The 13723-nt window shown below is 38.0% G+C and overlaps 2 protein-coding genes across 4 annotated transcripts; one reads left to right on the top strand and one right to left on the bottom strand.

Moving 5' to 3' along the window:
• Positions 1-446: 446 nt before the first annotated feature.
• On the bottom strand, positions 447-4635 carry LOC122408743 (myotubularin-related protein 9). The gene is made up of 7 exons (XM_043415730.1): positions 4086-4635; positions 3698-3863; positions 3089-3375; positions 2888-2991; positions 2436-2740; positions 1535-1858; positions 447-1225 (listed from the first exon to the last, which is right to left on the bottom strand). Exons 1-7 carry the CDS (start codon positions 4248-4250, stop codon positions 816-818), a joined length of 1761 nt encoding a protein of 586 aa, XP_043271665.1. The 5' UTR covers positions 4251-4635; the 3' UTR covers positions 447-815.
• Positions 4636-5250: 615 nt separating this feature from the next.
• On the top strand, positions 5251-13613 carry Zmynd8 (Zinc finger MYND-type containing 8). 3 transcript variants are annotated; one of them, XM_043415721.1, is made up of 8 exons: positions 5251-5554; positions 5747-6169; positions 7787-8213; positions 8853-9180; positions 9389-9569; positions 9991-11937; positions 12318-12662; positions 13175-13613. In XM_043415721.1, coding segments are annotated over exons 3-8 (3201 nt in total). In that variant the 5' UTR covers positions 5251-5554; positions 5747-6169; positions 7787-7815; the 3' UTR covers positions 13177-13613. The 3 variants fall into 3 exon arrangements, with proteins under 3 accessions (XP_043271656.1, XP_043271655.1, XP_043271654.1); XM_043415720.1 differs by having other exon boundaries at positions 5252-5554; positions 10003-11937; positions 12318-12622; XM_043415719.1 differs by having other exon boundaries at positions 5252-5554; positions 12318-12622.
• The last annotated feature ends 110 nt before the right edge of the window (positions 13614-13723 follow it).

The following is a 13723-nucleotide window of genomic DNA, read 5'->3' as shown; positions in this document are numbered from 1 at the left end:
GGACCTATGCCTTCGTCGTACCCTCCCTTTCAATTCGTATTTTCTACTCCAATTCATCGAGAACAAACCGGATATTTCGCCAACGAAAATATATTTTTTTTTCCCATTACCGAACAGTAGAGGAAATGTGTATGAACTTTACAAATGTTTCGTTATATTTGAATTATTGAATATTACTGAATTTTGGCTTCTTCGTAAAATAAACAATCATACTTGTACGGGAAGTTCATTATTTCATTAACACTGGATATTTGGTGCCTTAAAATTGTCATTCTCATGTACACGAATCGCTAATTTACTCCAATCAGTCAAATTCATATTTGATTTGTTTTAGGTTTCTATTTTAGATATCGCTAACCGTGTTTTTCCATATTTAATTATAAATATTCGCCATGGTTGGATAAAGCAAATGAAAACTCAATGAACGAAATAAAATACCAAAAAAGTAAAAAGTAGTTACGACACTTTGGTCTGTTTTATATTTTTTCCTCAGCTATTTGAAGCTTTACATTGGTGATAAATCTCAAGACAGAATTTTCAATATTCGTTCGTTTTTAATCTTTTTTTTTTTTTTTTCACCACGTTTCGTCTTAAGAATTCTGACGGCAGATTTGAAAATTGACACTTAATACATCTCTTCGGACACGCTTACGCGAAGAACAAATTGTGTGCGTGTATGCAATGTGATTACGCATTATTGAGAGATGCAACGTGTGGTTCCCTGACGAGAACAATTCGAGGCTTTACAATAATATTTCATATGTCAATCTAAATCGATTGTCATTAAATTTAATCATAAATAGCATCACGGTGTATCAAGTACTTTGAGATTCTAAGCTCAACAGAGCTAACCGCATTTTTTCTTCCATTTCTTCGTCGTTCTTTGAGCCGCACGACGATTCCGGATTCGATATGAGTTCTTCCAGCATTTGTTTTATCTGTCCTCTCAATTGACCCGCAGCTTTTCTCACCGCAACATTATTTTGTTTTATTTGCTTCGCACATCCCATTAATCCATTCCACGGCGCAGCATTCGTATGTGTCAAATACAATTCTTTCCATAATTCAATACTGACTGGTGCTACGCTTGGCCAAATCACACCTACGTTTGGCTCGTATAACGGATTCAATAAATTTTCCAGTATTTCTGGCTGATTTATGTACGACCACAGACTGTAAGTTCGTTCGGGGAGTTTTAGTTGTAATCTTTCCGCTTCCGAGTCTCCTGAAACGGTGAAATTATGAGAAAAATACTTTAGTAAGCCATATCATTTTGGGAGCATATTTTGTTTCATTAATCATTTTTTTAATCCTAACGATTTTTTTGATTTTGGAAAACTGTTACCAATTTTATTCTGAGCTCAACAGATACGACAGTGCTTAAGAAGGAAACATTTCTCAAACATTAAAAAAAACTTAAACAAAGAATAAAGATGCTCGAGCTCCTAGCAAATAGCCGAAATTCATTATTCGAAGTAGTTCCTTTTTTAGTCATGAAAAATAAGTTTTAATATTCCGAAGAAACTCAACTTACCAAGAAACGTTCCATAATCCGAAGAGTAAGAACGTTTGAAAAGTTTAATCAAAAGCTCCGTAGTGTATTCGAAACTATATTGAAATTGATAATTCAACTGGTAAAGGCAGTCAAGGAATAAAAGGAAAGTTGGGGCGTGAGGTGGATTTTGGGAATGAGAAGGATGATAAGGACCGTATCTTGTCCGACTGTAAAATGGATGACCGGCTTGGAGCCATTCGCGTTCTATGAGCGCCTGGAGTCCTCGCACTGTACGGCAGTCTGGATTCAGGATCGTTTGGGCAAGACTTGTCACTACCAAAGTAGAATCGCGGCCTGTGCCACCTGCATCAATTCAATTAAACACAATTTAAAAAATGAATATAGAACAAATATTCAATCGTATGTAAATGAATTAACACAAATCTCCGAAATTTGACTAATTCTAAATCATTTTTCCGAAGTCAAATGTAATTTTAATCGAAATAACGTCATTGAAACCCGTACCTTAAATGCCCATATCACATTATATTCACTCGTAAGTGGGACCATAAAATATATATTTTCACATGAAAAGAATCCGAATTGAAAAGTAACAGGAACAGTGTAAACCTTAAACTTTTGTGATAAACACAGAGTAATATTCAAATCTAGAAACGCAGCAGTATCTCGCACCAAGTACCAAGAAAAGAACATATCAAAAGAAAATCTCTCTATTGATATAGCAAATTTCATTTAATTTTCATGAAAATATGCATTTTGTTTAGCAATAAGAAAATCTTGGTTTAATCAAACACAACACAATTGAGTCAGATCACGAAACTCATGGCCGAACCTGAATAACTCAATATTGAGAATAAACCTAATCGATAAAGATGATATGAAAAAATTATTCTTTCTTAAAAAAATTTTTATTATGTACCATGGACAAGGACTGCTGCTGATTCTTGATGAAGGCACTGTGCAGCGACACAGGCAGCATTGAGGGCACTCTGAACTGCATTGAGCCAGCCACTGTTATCAAGTCTCGATAACCACTGCCCAGTAGAACAAGCTGTATCACTGCAAGCTTCAGTGAGCTTGTAAAGGCTGTCGGCAAGCTCCGAAAGTCTGGGTACATTTTTATATACCTTACGCCACTGGGGATATGCCGCATCAATTTCTGTACCTCCACCTCTGGCTCGTGCACTTTGGGCTTGATTTGCTGATCTTGTGTCAATGATATATCTATAAAATTAACAATAATAATAAATAAAAATGAAAACATGAAACTTCTATTGGGTTGGAGTTCCTTCTAGTTTTGGATATTTATTATTCTTTTTTTGAGTATGAAATAATTGTTCAATGATTTAATGGATGAAAGGTAAAACAAACCCTCTCCGTCCTGCGCCAAGGACTGCATTCAAAAGTCTTTCATCTTCCCTACACCTTTTTCCAGTTGCACCACAAAGCGGCTGACTGCTTCGGAACAAAATGCTCTAGAAATATAAATCAAAGATCACACAATAATTAAACTATCAATCTTAATAACGAAGAAGAGAAAACTATGGGATTTTTTATTTAAACTAAACGTACTCCTCCTTCGTGTCTGTAACAAAGGACAGGAAATCTGCCTCCATCTCGAAAATTAGCTGAAGCAACGATGATTTGATCTTCTATTTGACGTGGCACCACTATTGCTGATGGGTACGAATTACAGACTTTGTAGTCACGGTTCAAATGACTCAATCTCCACTCATCTCCATGCAGGGCAAGAAGTTTTGACCATTCAGAAACTGGTGCATATGCCGACCAGCCATCCTCATCCTTTTTATTGTTTATCGACCTTGGTCTGAAGAAAAATGGATACTGCGATAATTGATCTGAAATTTAATAATGTTTGCAATGTTCTTTCGGTTGTTTCCTTTTCATTGTTTTTCTAATTTTTATATTTTTCCTTCAAACTGCAATGGTTTTCTGAGCAATTAGGTAACTTTGTTTTCATGAATTTTTATTAAAATTGCCAGTTGATGGAGAGCTCACATTTTCTTTTAATAAAGTCAATTCTTTGAACCAAAGCTATAATTAAAATATAGTAATTCTACATTGGAACAATTCAAATGGGAATGTTTTTAAAATATCATAGAATAAAATAATTCTATAAATTTCAAACCAGTGTAAAAATGTTGTGCTTAGAAAGTATACCTAAAGATGATAGTTGCTCTAGTGTAGTAGAAATCCTGCTAAGATCATCAGTAGAATTTATATCCAATTGGAGAATTCGAAAATCTTTCAATTTCAATGTTATACTTCCACCCGGGCTGTGACTGTTTGTTTTTTTTTCTATCACATCTATGTTTCGATAGAGTAGCTGTGAAAAAGTAAAATCATTTTTTACACACTCCTTTTTCAAGTTTAAATATTTGAAAAATATATGATGTTTTTCTGACCAAAATTGACAACTTCATTGCAGTTATTATAAATCAGGAACATGTTTGTATTTTTGTTAATTATGACACGAATTACTTTTCAATTTAGGTTGGGAACATTATCAAAATCATTTCAGAATTCGACAGTTTGTAGTTGTTTTTACCCATAGTTCTTTGCGAATGTCCTGTCGAGAAGAGAGTAAAAGATGATGTCCACTGAGACATAAGGTTCCTTCTAAACAAGAATCACGACATTTCTCGTCGCGCTTTTGCCACAGAGTAACATTGTCAAGCCTCGGTACTGATATGTAATCGGAAAATTCGACCATCGTGAATTCGAGATATTCCAACAGTACCTTGTGTTGTTTATTTATCACTCAACACCATAAGACTTTGACATTTCGACATAACCTCATAACAATTTCTTTAAATTTGCTCCATGTTTAGAATATATCTCCCGCGGTTTTCCACCGTCTATACACTTTCTTATTTACTGTGATTTTTTGGCGAATGGCCAGGATGATTCATGTTAAAACGTCTTCATTCCACTTTCAAATCAAAAAATAAAATAATACATGCTATCTCTCTTTTTCGACACTACCATCGAATTACAGCTGATATGATAGGGGGCTAGTTCTAGTTGCCACTTGCCACTGCCACCTTCTCTGACGTTTTGACCCATTTGACGTTTGCTGAATGAAGTTTTACTGGCTGTCATGGCGGATTATTCAAAATGTCCATGATGAACAACTGTATAAAAATGATCCATCAAAAACCAATGGAGCTGAGAATTGGTGTTCCACCACAAAATTTATGATTTTTCATCCCGTTCTCCGTCTGAGAGTAGTTTTTTGAAAATATCTCGAAAAATATTAATACGTGCGTGCTACACATCATTTTATGTCGCTTATCAACTTTTATTTAATTAAGTGCGGTGTAAATGAGAGTAATTCTCAGGGTTTGTTTTTGAAATTACCACAAAGCTTTTGACTACTTCGATTTGGTTGCAAACGAACGCACATTCGCGCGTGCATACAACGGCCGTTCTATATACTTACCATCAGAGCACGAAAGAAATGATTGAATTATGACGAACGTTTTCTGCCCGGTTTTCTGCTTTAGAAATGAACAGATCATTTAAATTTTTTTTTATGCTTCTGTTTTTGCTCAAAAGTTATGAAGTGGAACACAATAGTAGAAACATTATGTACAACATTATAAACTTGTTCGTTGAGTATGCATCCAACATATACACATCATGTGCATATACACTGAACGAAAATATACATGTGTATATTTTAGACATGGTTTTGCCAGGAAGTCATTTCAGTGACTTTACCGTTTGGTAATAACGGAGTACGTTGACCATCGAATATAAAATTCAACGCTCAAGTGAATCAGAAATATGGCATCGAAAAAAAAATAAGAACATAATTTATAAAATTCTCCGTCGCAGAGCTTTGTCGGATAAACACAAAACTGCAAATATAGAAATAACTCTACTACCGTCAAACTTATTCTTTCTAACCTCGAGTGACACAGGCGAAAACCGAGAAAAAATCTTTTGTTCGAAGCAGCCCGAAACGAATGGGAAAAGCAAGTGCAGATATCGAAGAATTTTGCTGTTAAAAAGGTACGGAAATTGTTTAATTCTTAAAAATATGCCCTCGGAGAGGACACCTAAAACCATATATCAATGAAATGGTAAAGTCTGCAACAAGCCGAGGGAAATCTTTCAATTACTCTCTAGTCTCTACATTGTTATTATTATTGTTACTACCATTATTATGTGCTCACACATATACATATATTTTTCTAACTGCAGGACAGGTACTAAGGTGTACGGAGAGTTCGAGAGTCACGTGACGATGGAATTTGAGTGTACGGCCTAGAGATGGCGCGATTCCTCGCTTGAGAGGAGACGAGAGAGTTTCGTTGTCTCTCCGCTCTCCGGATTACGGAAAAAGGAAGGAAAGCTCGTCGGCCGTGAAGTCGTCGAGAGGAGCAAGAGGGGACACACTTTTACACGGGGGAACGCGAAGGAAGGATTATTTTTTTCGAAAGAAGATTGTATTTAATTTTCATCTTCAGTTGCGACGTGTGACGCTCGCTAACTGGGTAAATACTAAATTAGCGCATAGAGTGCAAAGAAACCGATTGAAAAAATAAAAGAGACGGAGGCTCGCCATTGTTTGCATTTTTCGTGCGATTGATGGATCGGAATCGCAGATTTGACACGTACTACGAGGTGAGTGTAGTTTTTTGCCTCGACGAGCGAAAGAATATGTGCTTGCCCCGATGGCTTTCATCCACTGTTTATTCCAACCCCATGTACAAAAGCAGAGAGAGAAAGAGAGAGAGAAAGTGACACACACACACGAATACACGTTCAGCCGCTTCAACTCGTCTCAAGCTATAATCACGAAGATCGCGCGCTCATTGCCCACCAACGCGTACCCACGAAACAACGACCAATTCCTCCTATTTCGAAATTCTCACCAATTTCACCAACATTTTCAACAATTATAAATCTTCTAATCATCGCGAATCCAAATTTCTTACACTCCTTTTCCTACATCAACTTCTATTTTGATTTATGCTCGTCTTACCATGACATTTTTCAACCTGTCTTCTTTTTTCTGACTTTCTTCGTCTGATGAAGCAACTCTCATGAGGCTTGCATTGGTACTGTCACAGAACATAGATTTACATCTGTGCTCTCTGGCACTGTCCAAGTGTGTAAGATGTTTACATTGTTTTGGAGTATTTTTTAATGAGCAGAATTGCTTGGAGCTCCATTCCAATATTGATGTTGTGATTTATTTCCATTATAAAGTACATTCGTCTCTCACTTTCGAATCTCTTCTTTTGTAGGTCAATAGATTTCTTAGATCTTTGAATATGATCTTGTGTGCCATTTTTTGTGGATTTTTTAATCCAGTTACTCAGGAATCTAATCTACACCTTCGTGGCTTTATTTAAGTGCTATTATCGTAATTTGCTTGCTTTTTGAAGTTTTCTCCACCTTTTGATAGAATTTTCGAAATCACTCGTGCTTAGCCCCTGTTTCTTCTAGTGTTACAATACATTTTTTTATTCCAAGATTTCGTATCTGGTTTTCAATACTTCTTGGGCCTTTCATCACGAATTTCACTCTTTCCTCGTGACATCTCAAGGTTTTTCAAAATTTTACTGAACTTTATTGAAACGAAATAAATGATTACCAATTTTCCACCTTGGTAATCGGAAATATTTAGATTATCCAAAATTTGTTGACTCATTCAGAATAAAATCGTGAACCTCGATATTTCGACGCAATTTTGTTTCCAGCAGTTTTTAAATTTCAAGATATTTTCACCTATCATTTCTCATGCCTGTTTACTCAAGTGGGTCAATCATTTGCTTTAAGTGTGTGAAGCCAGCACTTTTATTCTTCAACATTATAATTATGTTCAATATTATTTTTTCATGAAGTAACAAATTGTCACAAAACACACGATGAATCCAGAACAATTAGAATCAGATTTAGGTCGAAAATCGTTGTCCAAAGAAAACATTGTAAAAGAGTTTTCAAAATACTGCCATCAAAAAGAAAAGTGATGAACAACCACGGGAATTGTGGCCATTGAAAAATATCGTAAAACATAATTTCACTCTCAGTTAGCCTAGACCAGGATGCTTTTAATTGTGCTCCATCAACTTTCACTTTTAATATTGAGCAACACCTTTCTTTGTGCTATTATACCATCGGGCGTTAAAGAAAATATTCGTAATAAAGAAACTTGATTTACGTTGGAAGAACCTTAAAATTCTCGTTCACAAAACAGAAGAATCGAAGAAAAAGTGATTTAATTTTATTTTCCAGGAATAATTGAACGTTGGAGGTGGCGATCAATGATGGATCCTCCGGTGAGCCCGAGCAAGGATTCGGTCGATGTGAACCTGCCCGAAATTGTACAGGCGGAAACCGTTGAAACGGAAAATTCCGTGAAATCATCCATCGAAGATTATCCCATTGATATTAAAGAAGAAATAGAAAATGGGGAGATACCTGAAAAAAAGGAGGTTGCCGATGTTTCGAAAGCAAAGACAATTGTATCGACCGAAAATGGCGCTAATGAGCAAGAAATTCCAAAAGGAATTGAAACCGTTGCTGTAAAAAAAGAGGAAGAAACGAAAAAAGAATCGCCAGTAGCAGAAACGAAAATCGTCAGAGTGACTAACGTCGGTAAAACCCGAGTATCACCAGTCACGGAAATAAAAGAAGTCAAACGAAAGCGCAGAAGTACAAGGTATAAATAAAAAACAAAATTCGATCGGATTTTTGATCCGTTGTGAATTTTTAGTACTTTATCGATTCGGAGCTGCTAGGAAACCTCTGAACTCAATAAGATTCGGCTCGACTTGTCGGTGTAAAAAAGTGGGGGACGCGCGCGTGTCGTTGCAACACGGCCTATAGAGAAGTCACGGTTTCTCGCCGAGGTTTGAATCCGACGTCGCGATTCGACAATCAATTTTCTCAACACTTTTTCCGACCTTCAAATACTAAGTATTAAGCGAGATAAACTGAGCACCGTGAATGGTTTTTTTTATATTTTCAATCGGAAACTTACGATCGTCGGATTGAACTTCGAGCCTCAAATTTTAGACGAATTGTTATTGACGCTGAGAAAAAATAGATTTAACGAGACGCAAATTTCTTGCTTATCAAGGCTTACAAATGATGCAGTCAGTTATTATCAGTTACTGATAATGACTCGAAATAAGCGTGGAATTTTATTATCATTGAGAGCAGGCTTGTAAAAATGAGTTTGACGATTTAATTTTTTTTTCTTTCAAAACGCTATGCTCGAAAGTGATTTCAATGATGATATTTCGTTTCACCAATTCCCAATGTGTACATGGATACTGAAAAGTGCAACTATTTGCAGTGATCAGCAAGACGAAACGTCAGTCGATGAAATCGAGTCCCGACCCAAACGAGTCAAAGTGAAAAATACCAACGACAATTATTGCTGGCGTTGTCACAAGGACTCGGTCGACGCACGATGCAGCGCTTGTCCACGTTCGTGGCATCGAAAATGCATGGGTGGTCAACCACCCACCTCGATTAACGAGACCTGGATTTGTGGCGAATGCGCGACTATTTTGAGAGCTGAAAACGCCGAAACCCGTTCTGAAGTTGTTGCTCACATGTCAATCGATCACCTTTGCATGCTCCTCAAATACATCGTCGAACGCATGCGGAGTTGTCCGGGGGTGCGTCATTTCAAATCACATCAGAAACGTTCATTCTTCACTTTGAAAATTGCGATAAAAACACATTTAAAAATAGCTTGAGACAACTGTATTTTACGTAGACTGTAGCAATTATCGATTTTGTCGAGCAGTTTCAGCAGCAGTAACAAAACAAAACTTGTAGGAAAAATTGTTCATCATAATTAAGAAAGTTATTGATTATTTGCAGTCAGAACCATTCTGGAAAGCCGTCGACCTCACCGAGGTTCCAAATTACATGGATTACGTTATTAGGCCTATGGATCTCAATCTCTTAGAATCGAACGTTCGTGCCAAATTATACGGCAGCACTGACGCTTTTATGGCAGATGCTAAATGGATACAGCACAACTGCATTGTATTCAATACTTGTAAGTATTTTTACGGAATTACATTAAACTCATTCTCAGAATGTTTTCCCTTTTCTTTCGTTTTCCACGAAATCAATACAAATTCGATCAGTGATTCCGTTTTCTATGAAAATATCGATCTCGCTTATTTTTCCCTGTTACTGTCAAAGAGCACTTTCGTTGTGAAAAATTTACTAAACATGTAATTCTTTCAAGTTATTTGTTCGATGGAATGTCGAAGTAACATTATAGTATTCATATCTTTTGTCGTACATTATACAACCGAACAATTATCATTTCTGTTTGCTTTTTGCGTAAGGAATTTGATATTGTTTCAAAGTTGATGAATCACGAATTTTTCGAATGAATAAAGAGCAAAGTGCATGATTATTTAATTTAACGTGGAACTACAAGTGCTGTATATAATTAATGCTGATTGAAGTATTCTCATTAGGCGGTGGAGTATACGCGGATACGTCAAAGTTGACGAACGCAGCGAAGCAAATAATAAAAACGGCGAAACAGGAAGTGGCGGAAATTGAGGCTTGTCCGGATTGTTACGCGCGAGGTAGAAACTTGCCGCGTCCGCATCCCATGTGGTTCATCGAAGCGTGTCGTCGTCCGCATCCATTGATATGGGCAAAATTGAAAGGATTTCCATTTTGGCCGGCGAAAGCGATGCCCCGAGTGAATGGTCAAGGCCATGTGGACGTGCGTTTTTTCGGGCAGCACGATCGTGCATGGGTAGCCCCGAAAGACGTTTACTTATACTCACGAGATCCACCGGCGCCGATGCCGCGCAAAAGGAAACTCGAAATGGCCGAGTGTATAAAAGAAATAACGCGACACTGTCGAAAGCTTGAAATGTCGTTCGGACCGTTTCAATTTGCGCCGGCAAAAACTTCCTATAATCCGAATGATCCGATGCAAATAAAAATAATGTTGCCGCAATACGATCCATCACGACCAAGCGATTCGACTCCGTCCGTGGGAGGGCCAACGCGCCGAAAATCACCGTTACGAAAACGTAGCACACTGCTCAAACGTAAAATGGACAGTAGTGAAGTTTCGACAGTCGAAGAGCCCACGGTCGAATCATCGACGAAAGAATCGTCGACTTCGCCACAAATTGTAACTCCGAATGAGCATGAGAAATCCAAGGATACTACGATTCTTGAAACGCCAGTGAGCGAGCCACAGAGACCAAAAAAACGAATGAAAAAGTCATTGAACAGCGAGACGAAAAACACAACACAAGAGAAAGAGCCAAGCTCACCGATTCAAGTGATTGAAACAAGCTCAACGTCGACGGTCGATGATGTCTCCATCATAGCCGGAGCGATGAGCAACGGTTCACCGGAAACTCCGAGCATCGCTACACCGTTAAAAACAGTAAATCAGAGCAAAGCCAAGAGCGAAAAGACTGATGTGCCACTAGAAAAATCATTAGCCGCGTTACTGAGAACCGTTAATCCTAAAGGACGTTTATCTCATCCTCGAAATCTTAACGTTAAATCTGCTGGTGGCACACCAAACACATCGAAAAATGAGTCTAAAGTGTGCACGATCAAAGTTTACAAGCCAAAAGCTCGTATGCTGGATAAAGTTAACGCGGAAAAAGCGATGAAATCGTCCAACGAGAAAGAGCATGATAAATTGAAGGAAATTGATTCACCCAAGTCGACTGAACCCAAAATAATCAATGGAATTCTGACGCCTGTACCGATCGCGACGACTCCCACGCCCGGTAATTCGGGGCCCGGTACAACCAGCGGCAGCGTTTCACTGCTGCACAACAAACGCGACAACAATATCATTATTACGAATTCTCTTTTAAAAATGTCAGCAAAGAAGTTACCACCCCGTATATTGGTACTGAACAATGGAACACTGGAGCCCAAACGAACGTCCCCAGTCGTGGAAGAAAAGAGACCAAGAGCCGCTGAACCAGCTGCCAAACGGGTTCAGTCTGAACCTCAAATTCTGGGTCCTGGGGCACAGAAAAAACAGAGTAGAGCGAAAAAGTCGTTTCCTAATAAAGCTCCCCGATTGCCGCAACTGTTGCCGAAGATGCCAAAACCACCGGGAAACTCTCTCGATGCAATGGTTTATATTCCGGCACAACGTAACGAAAACGGCATAGATTATCAGCTGCCACCGCCCGAGGCTGGACCTTTAAGCTCGCAGCTTCATCGCAGTGCCAATGAATTAGTCAAACACATGGCACAATTAATGGAAGAAGCCATCAAAGAAGCTGCTGATTCCAATTCCAACGATACTGGCAACAACGTTGAAAGCCATCAGGCTACGATACATTCCTTACGATTGCAAATCGAGCGAATGCGGTGGCAGCATCAACAACAACTTGCTGAACTCAAACACAATACAGGTACGTTTTCTGTCAATTATAATCTTTGACGACACACCGAGTTATTACCTGCAAATTATGTTTAATTTTCATTGTCTTTTGTGTTTTTTTAGAAAATTAATGAAATAATTCATTGGTGATAAATTTTGGAAAAATGTCGATGAATCTCAAATATTCCAGTGATTCATTGTTTGTTTCGTTAATTTCGGCATATTTTGTGCTTCTTCATCCAAGTCCAGTCAACTAGGACAGAAATTCTGTAGAAGATTCCCGAGTGAAATTTTTTATGCTTTGTTGCAAGAGAATTTCGAAGAAGAATCTAGTGTGCCGATAGAGATTTTATTTCCCTCAAGTCTACGTCATCCCAATTTCATAGCTAATAACTGAACAAAAATGTGCAGATCGAACGTTACGAGAAATGCGGGCGAGTCTGGAGGCTGAGAGATTGCGAGCGATCGAAGAAGTTCGAAAAGAAGCAGAGGAGGACAAGGCTCGCTGCATCGAAGAAACGAAGTCGAAACAGTGGTGCGCGCAGTGTGGCCGGAAGGCACTTTTTTATTGTTGTTGGAATACGGCTTACTGCGATCATGTTTGTCAGCAGGCTCACTGGCAATCACATCAACGAAAATGTGCTCAAAAACCTTCAAATGTTTCTAACTCTCCCGGGGACTCGAGCAGCAAACAGCAACAACAATTACAGCAGCAGGTGATGCCCGAGCTCGTAGAGAGGCCCAGAGTCAATTGGTGTAAGTCCATGAAGTCAAGTACCCGTCCGTAAAGCTTGCCCGCGACGTAAAGCTCTGAAAATTATTGAGTTGAACAACTGTGATATTTTTTCAAGAAACTCAATATTATCCGAAAAAAAAATACGATGAAGGATTTTTGATGAATTTTATGAATAATAAAGTTTTATGAATATTTATAAAACAAGAAAAAAATGAAACAAAAGTACTGTTTTGTAAGCATTTGTACACGGTAAAACGCGTTATCTTCCAAAGTAGAATCGTTTACGTTGATAAGAAAATCAAAAAAGATACGCAGTTTTTACGAATTGTGCAGAAAACCTTTCGAGCCTCATCCATCTTCAAATACCGGCTTTGACAGAGACTGGACAATAATCCAGATCGCGTACGCAATCTTCATTGACATTTGACTTACACTGCCAAACTCTGGACCCTTACAAAATATAAAAGAAATAATAAGCTCAAAATCGCCAAGTGAGGTTTCATTTAATTTCATTGATATATCATTCTTGCAGAAAGCAAGCGGAAAAAGTAACTCCGACGTCGGGACGATAGAAGAAGTATCGAGATCCGGTTTCCTGGCATCGAACGTGGTCACAAAAAATCTCAAAGTCCTGTAACGCTCGACGTTACTTGTCGATGCACCAGTGACAATTAGGACTGAGGATCACACATATTCAAAACAAAACTAAAACACAACCATCCACCTGACAAGTTCAAAGTCTCGAGAAATCACAAAAACGAATCTTTACAATTCTTCCAACCGCATGTAAATAAATGTATAAAGTCGTTGTACAGTAATTTCAATCTTATATATATTATATATATAACACAATCATTCAGCTTCATTTATTGGGATTTCGGGCTTTCACTCGGGTTCATTATACGTCATATTATACTATAGTGGTGCTGAAATAGTTTTATGTATTGCGACAATACAAACGATTTCTTAGAGTCCTCGTTGTTTTCATTTACAACAAATTTTATCTGTCCTTTTGTAATCCCGTTTTTACCGCCGCACCTCAATTGTATTTATAACAAATTCAGGTAACTTGAGTACCCGG

The sequence above is a fragment of the Venturia canescens genome, chromosome 4, assembly GCF_019457755.1.
Source record: "Venturia canescens isolate UGA chromosome 4, ASM1945775v1, whole genome shotgun sequence".
Classification (NCBI taxonomy): domain Eukaryota; kingdom Metazoa; phylum Arthropoda; class Insecta; order Hymenoptera; family Ichneumonidae; genus Venturia; species Venturia canescens.
The sequence above is the reverse complement of the archived record's forward strand: the minus strand, read 5'-3'. Positions and strand labels throughout refer to the sequence as shown.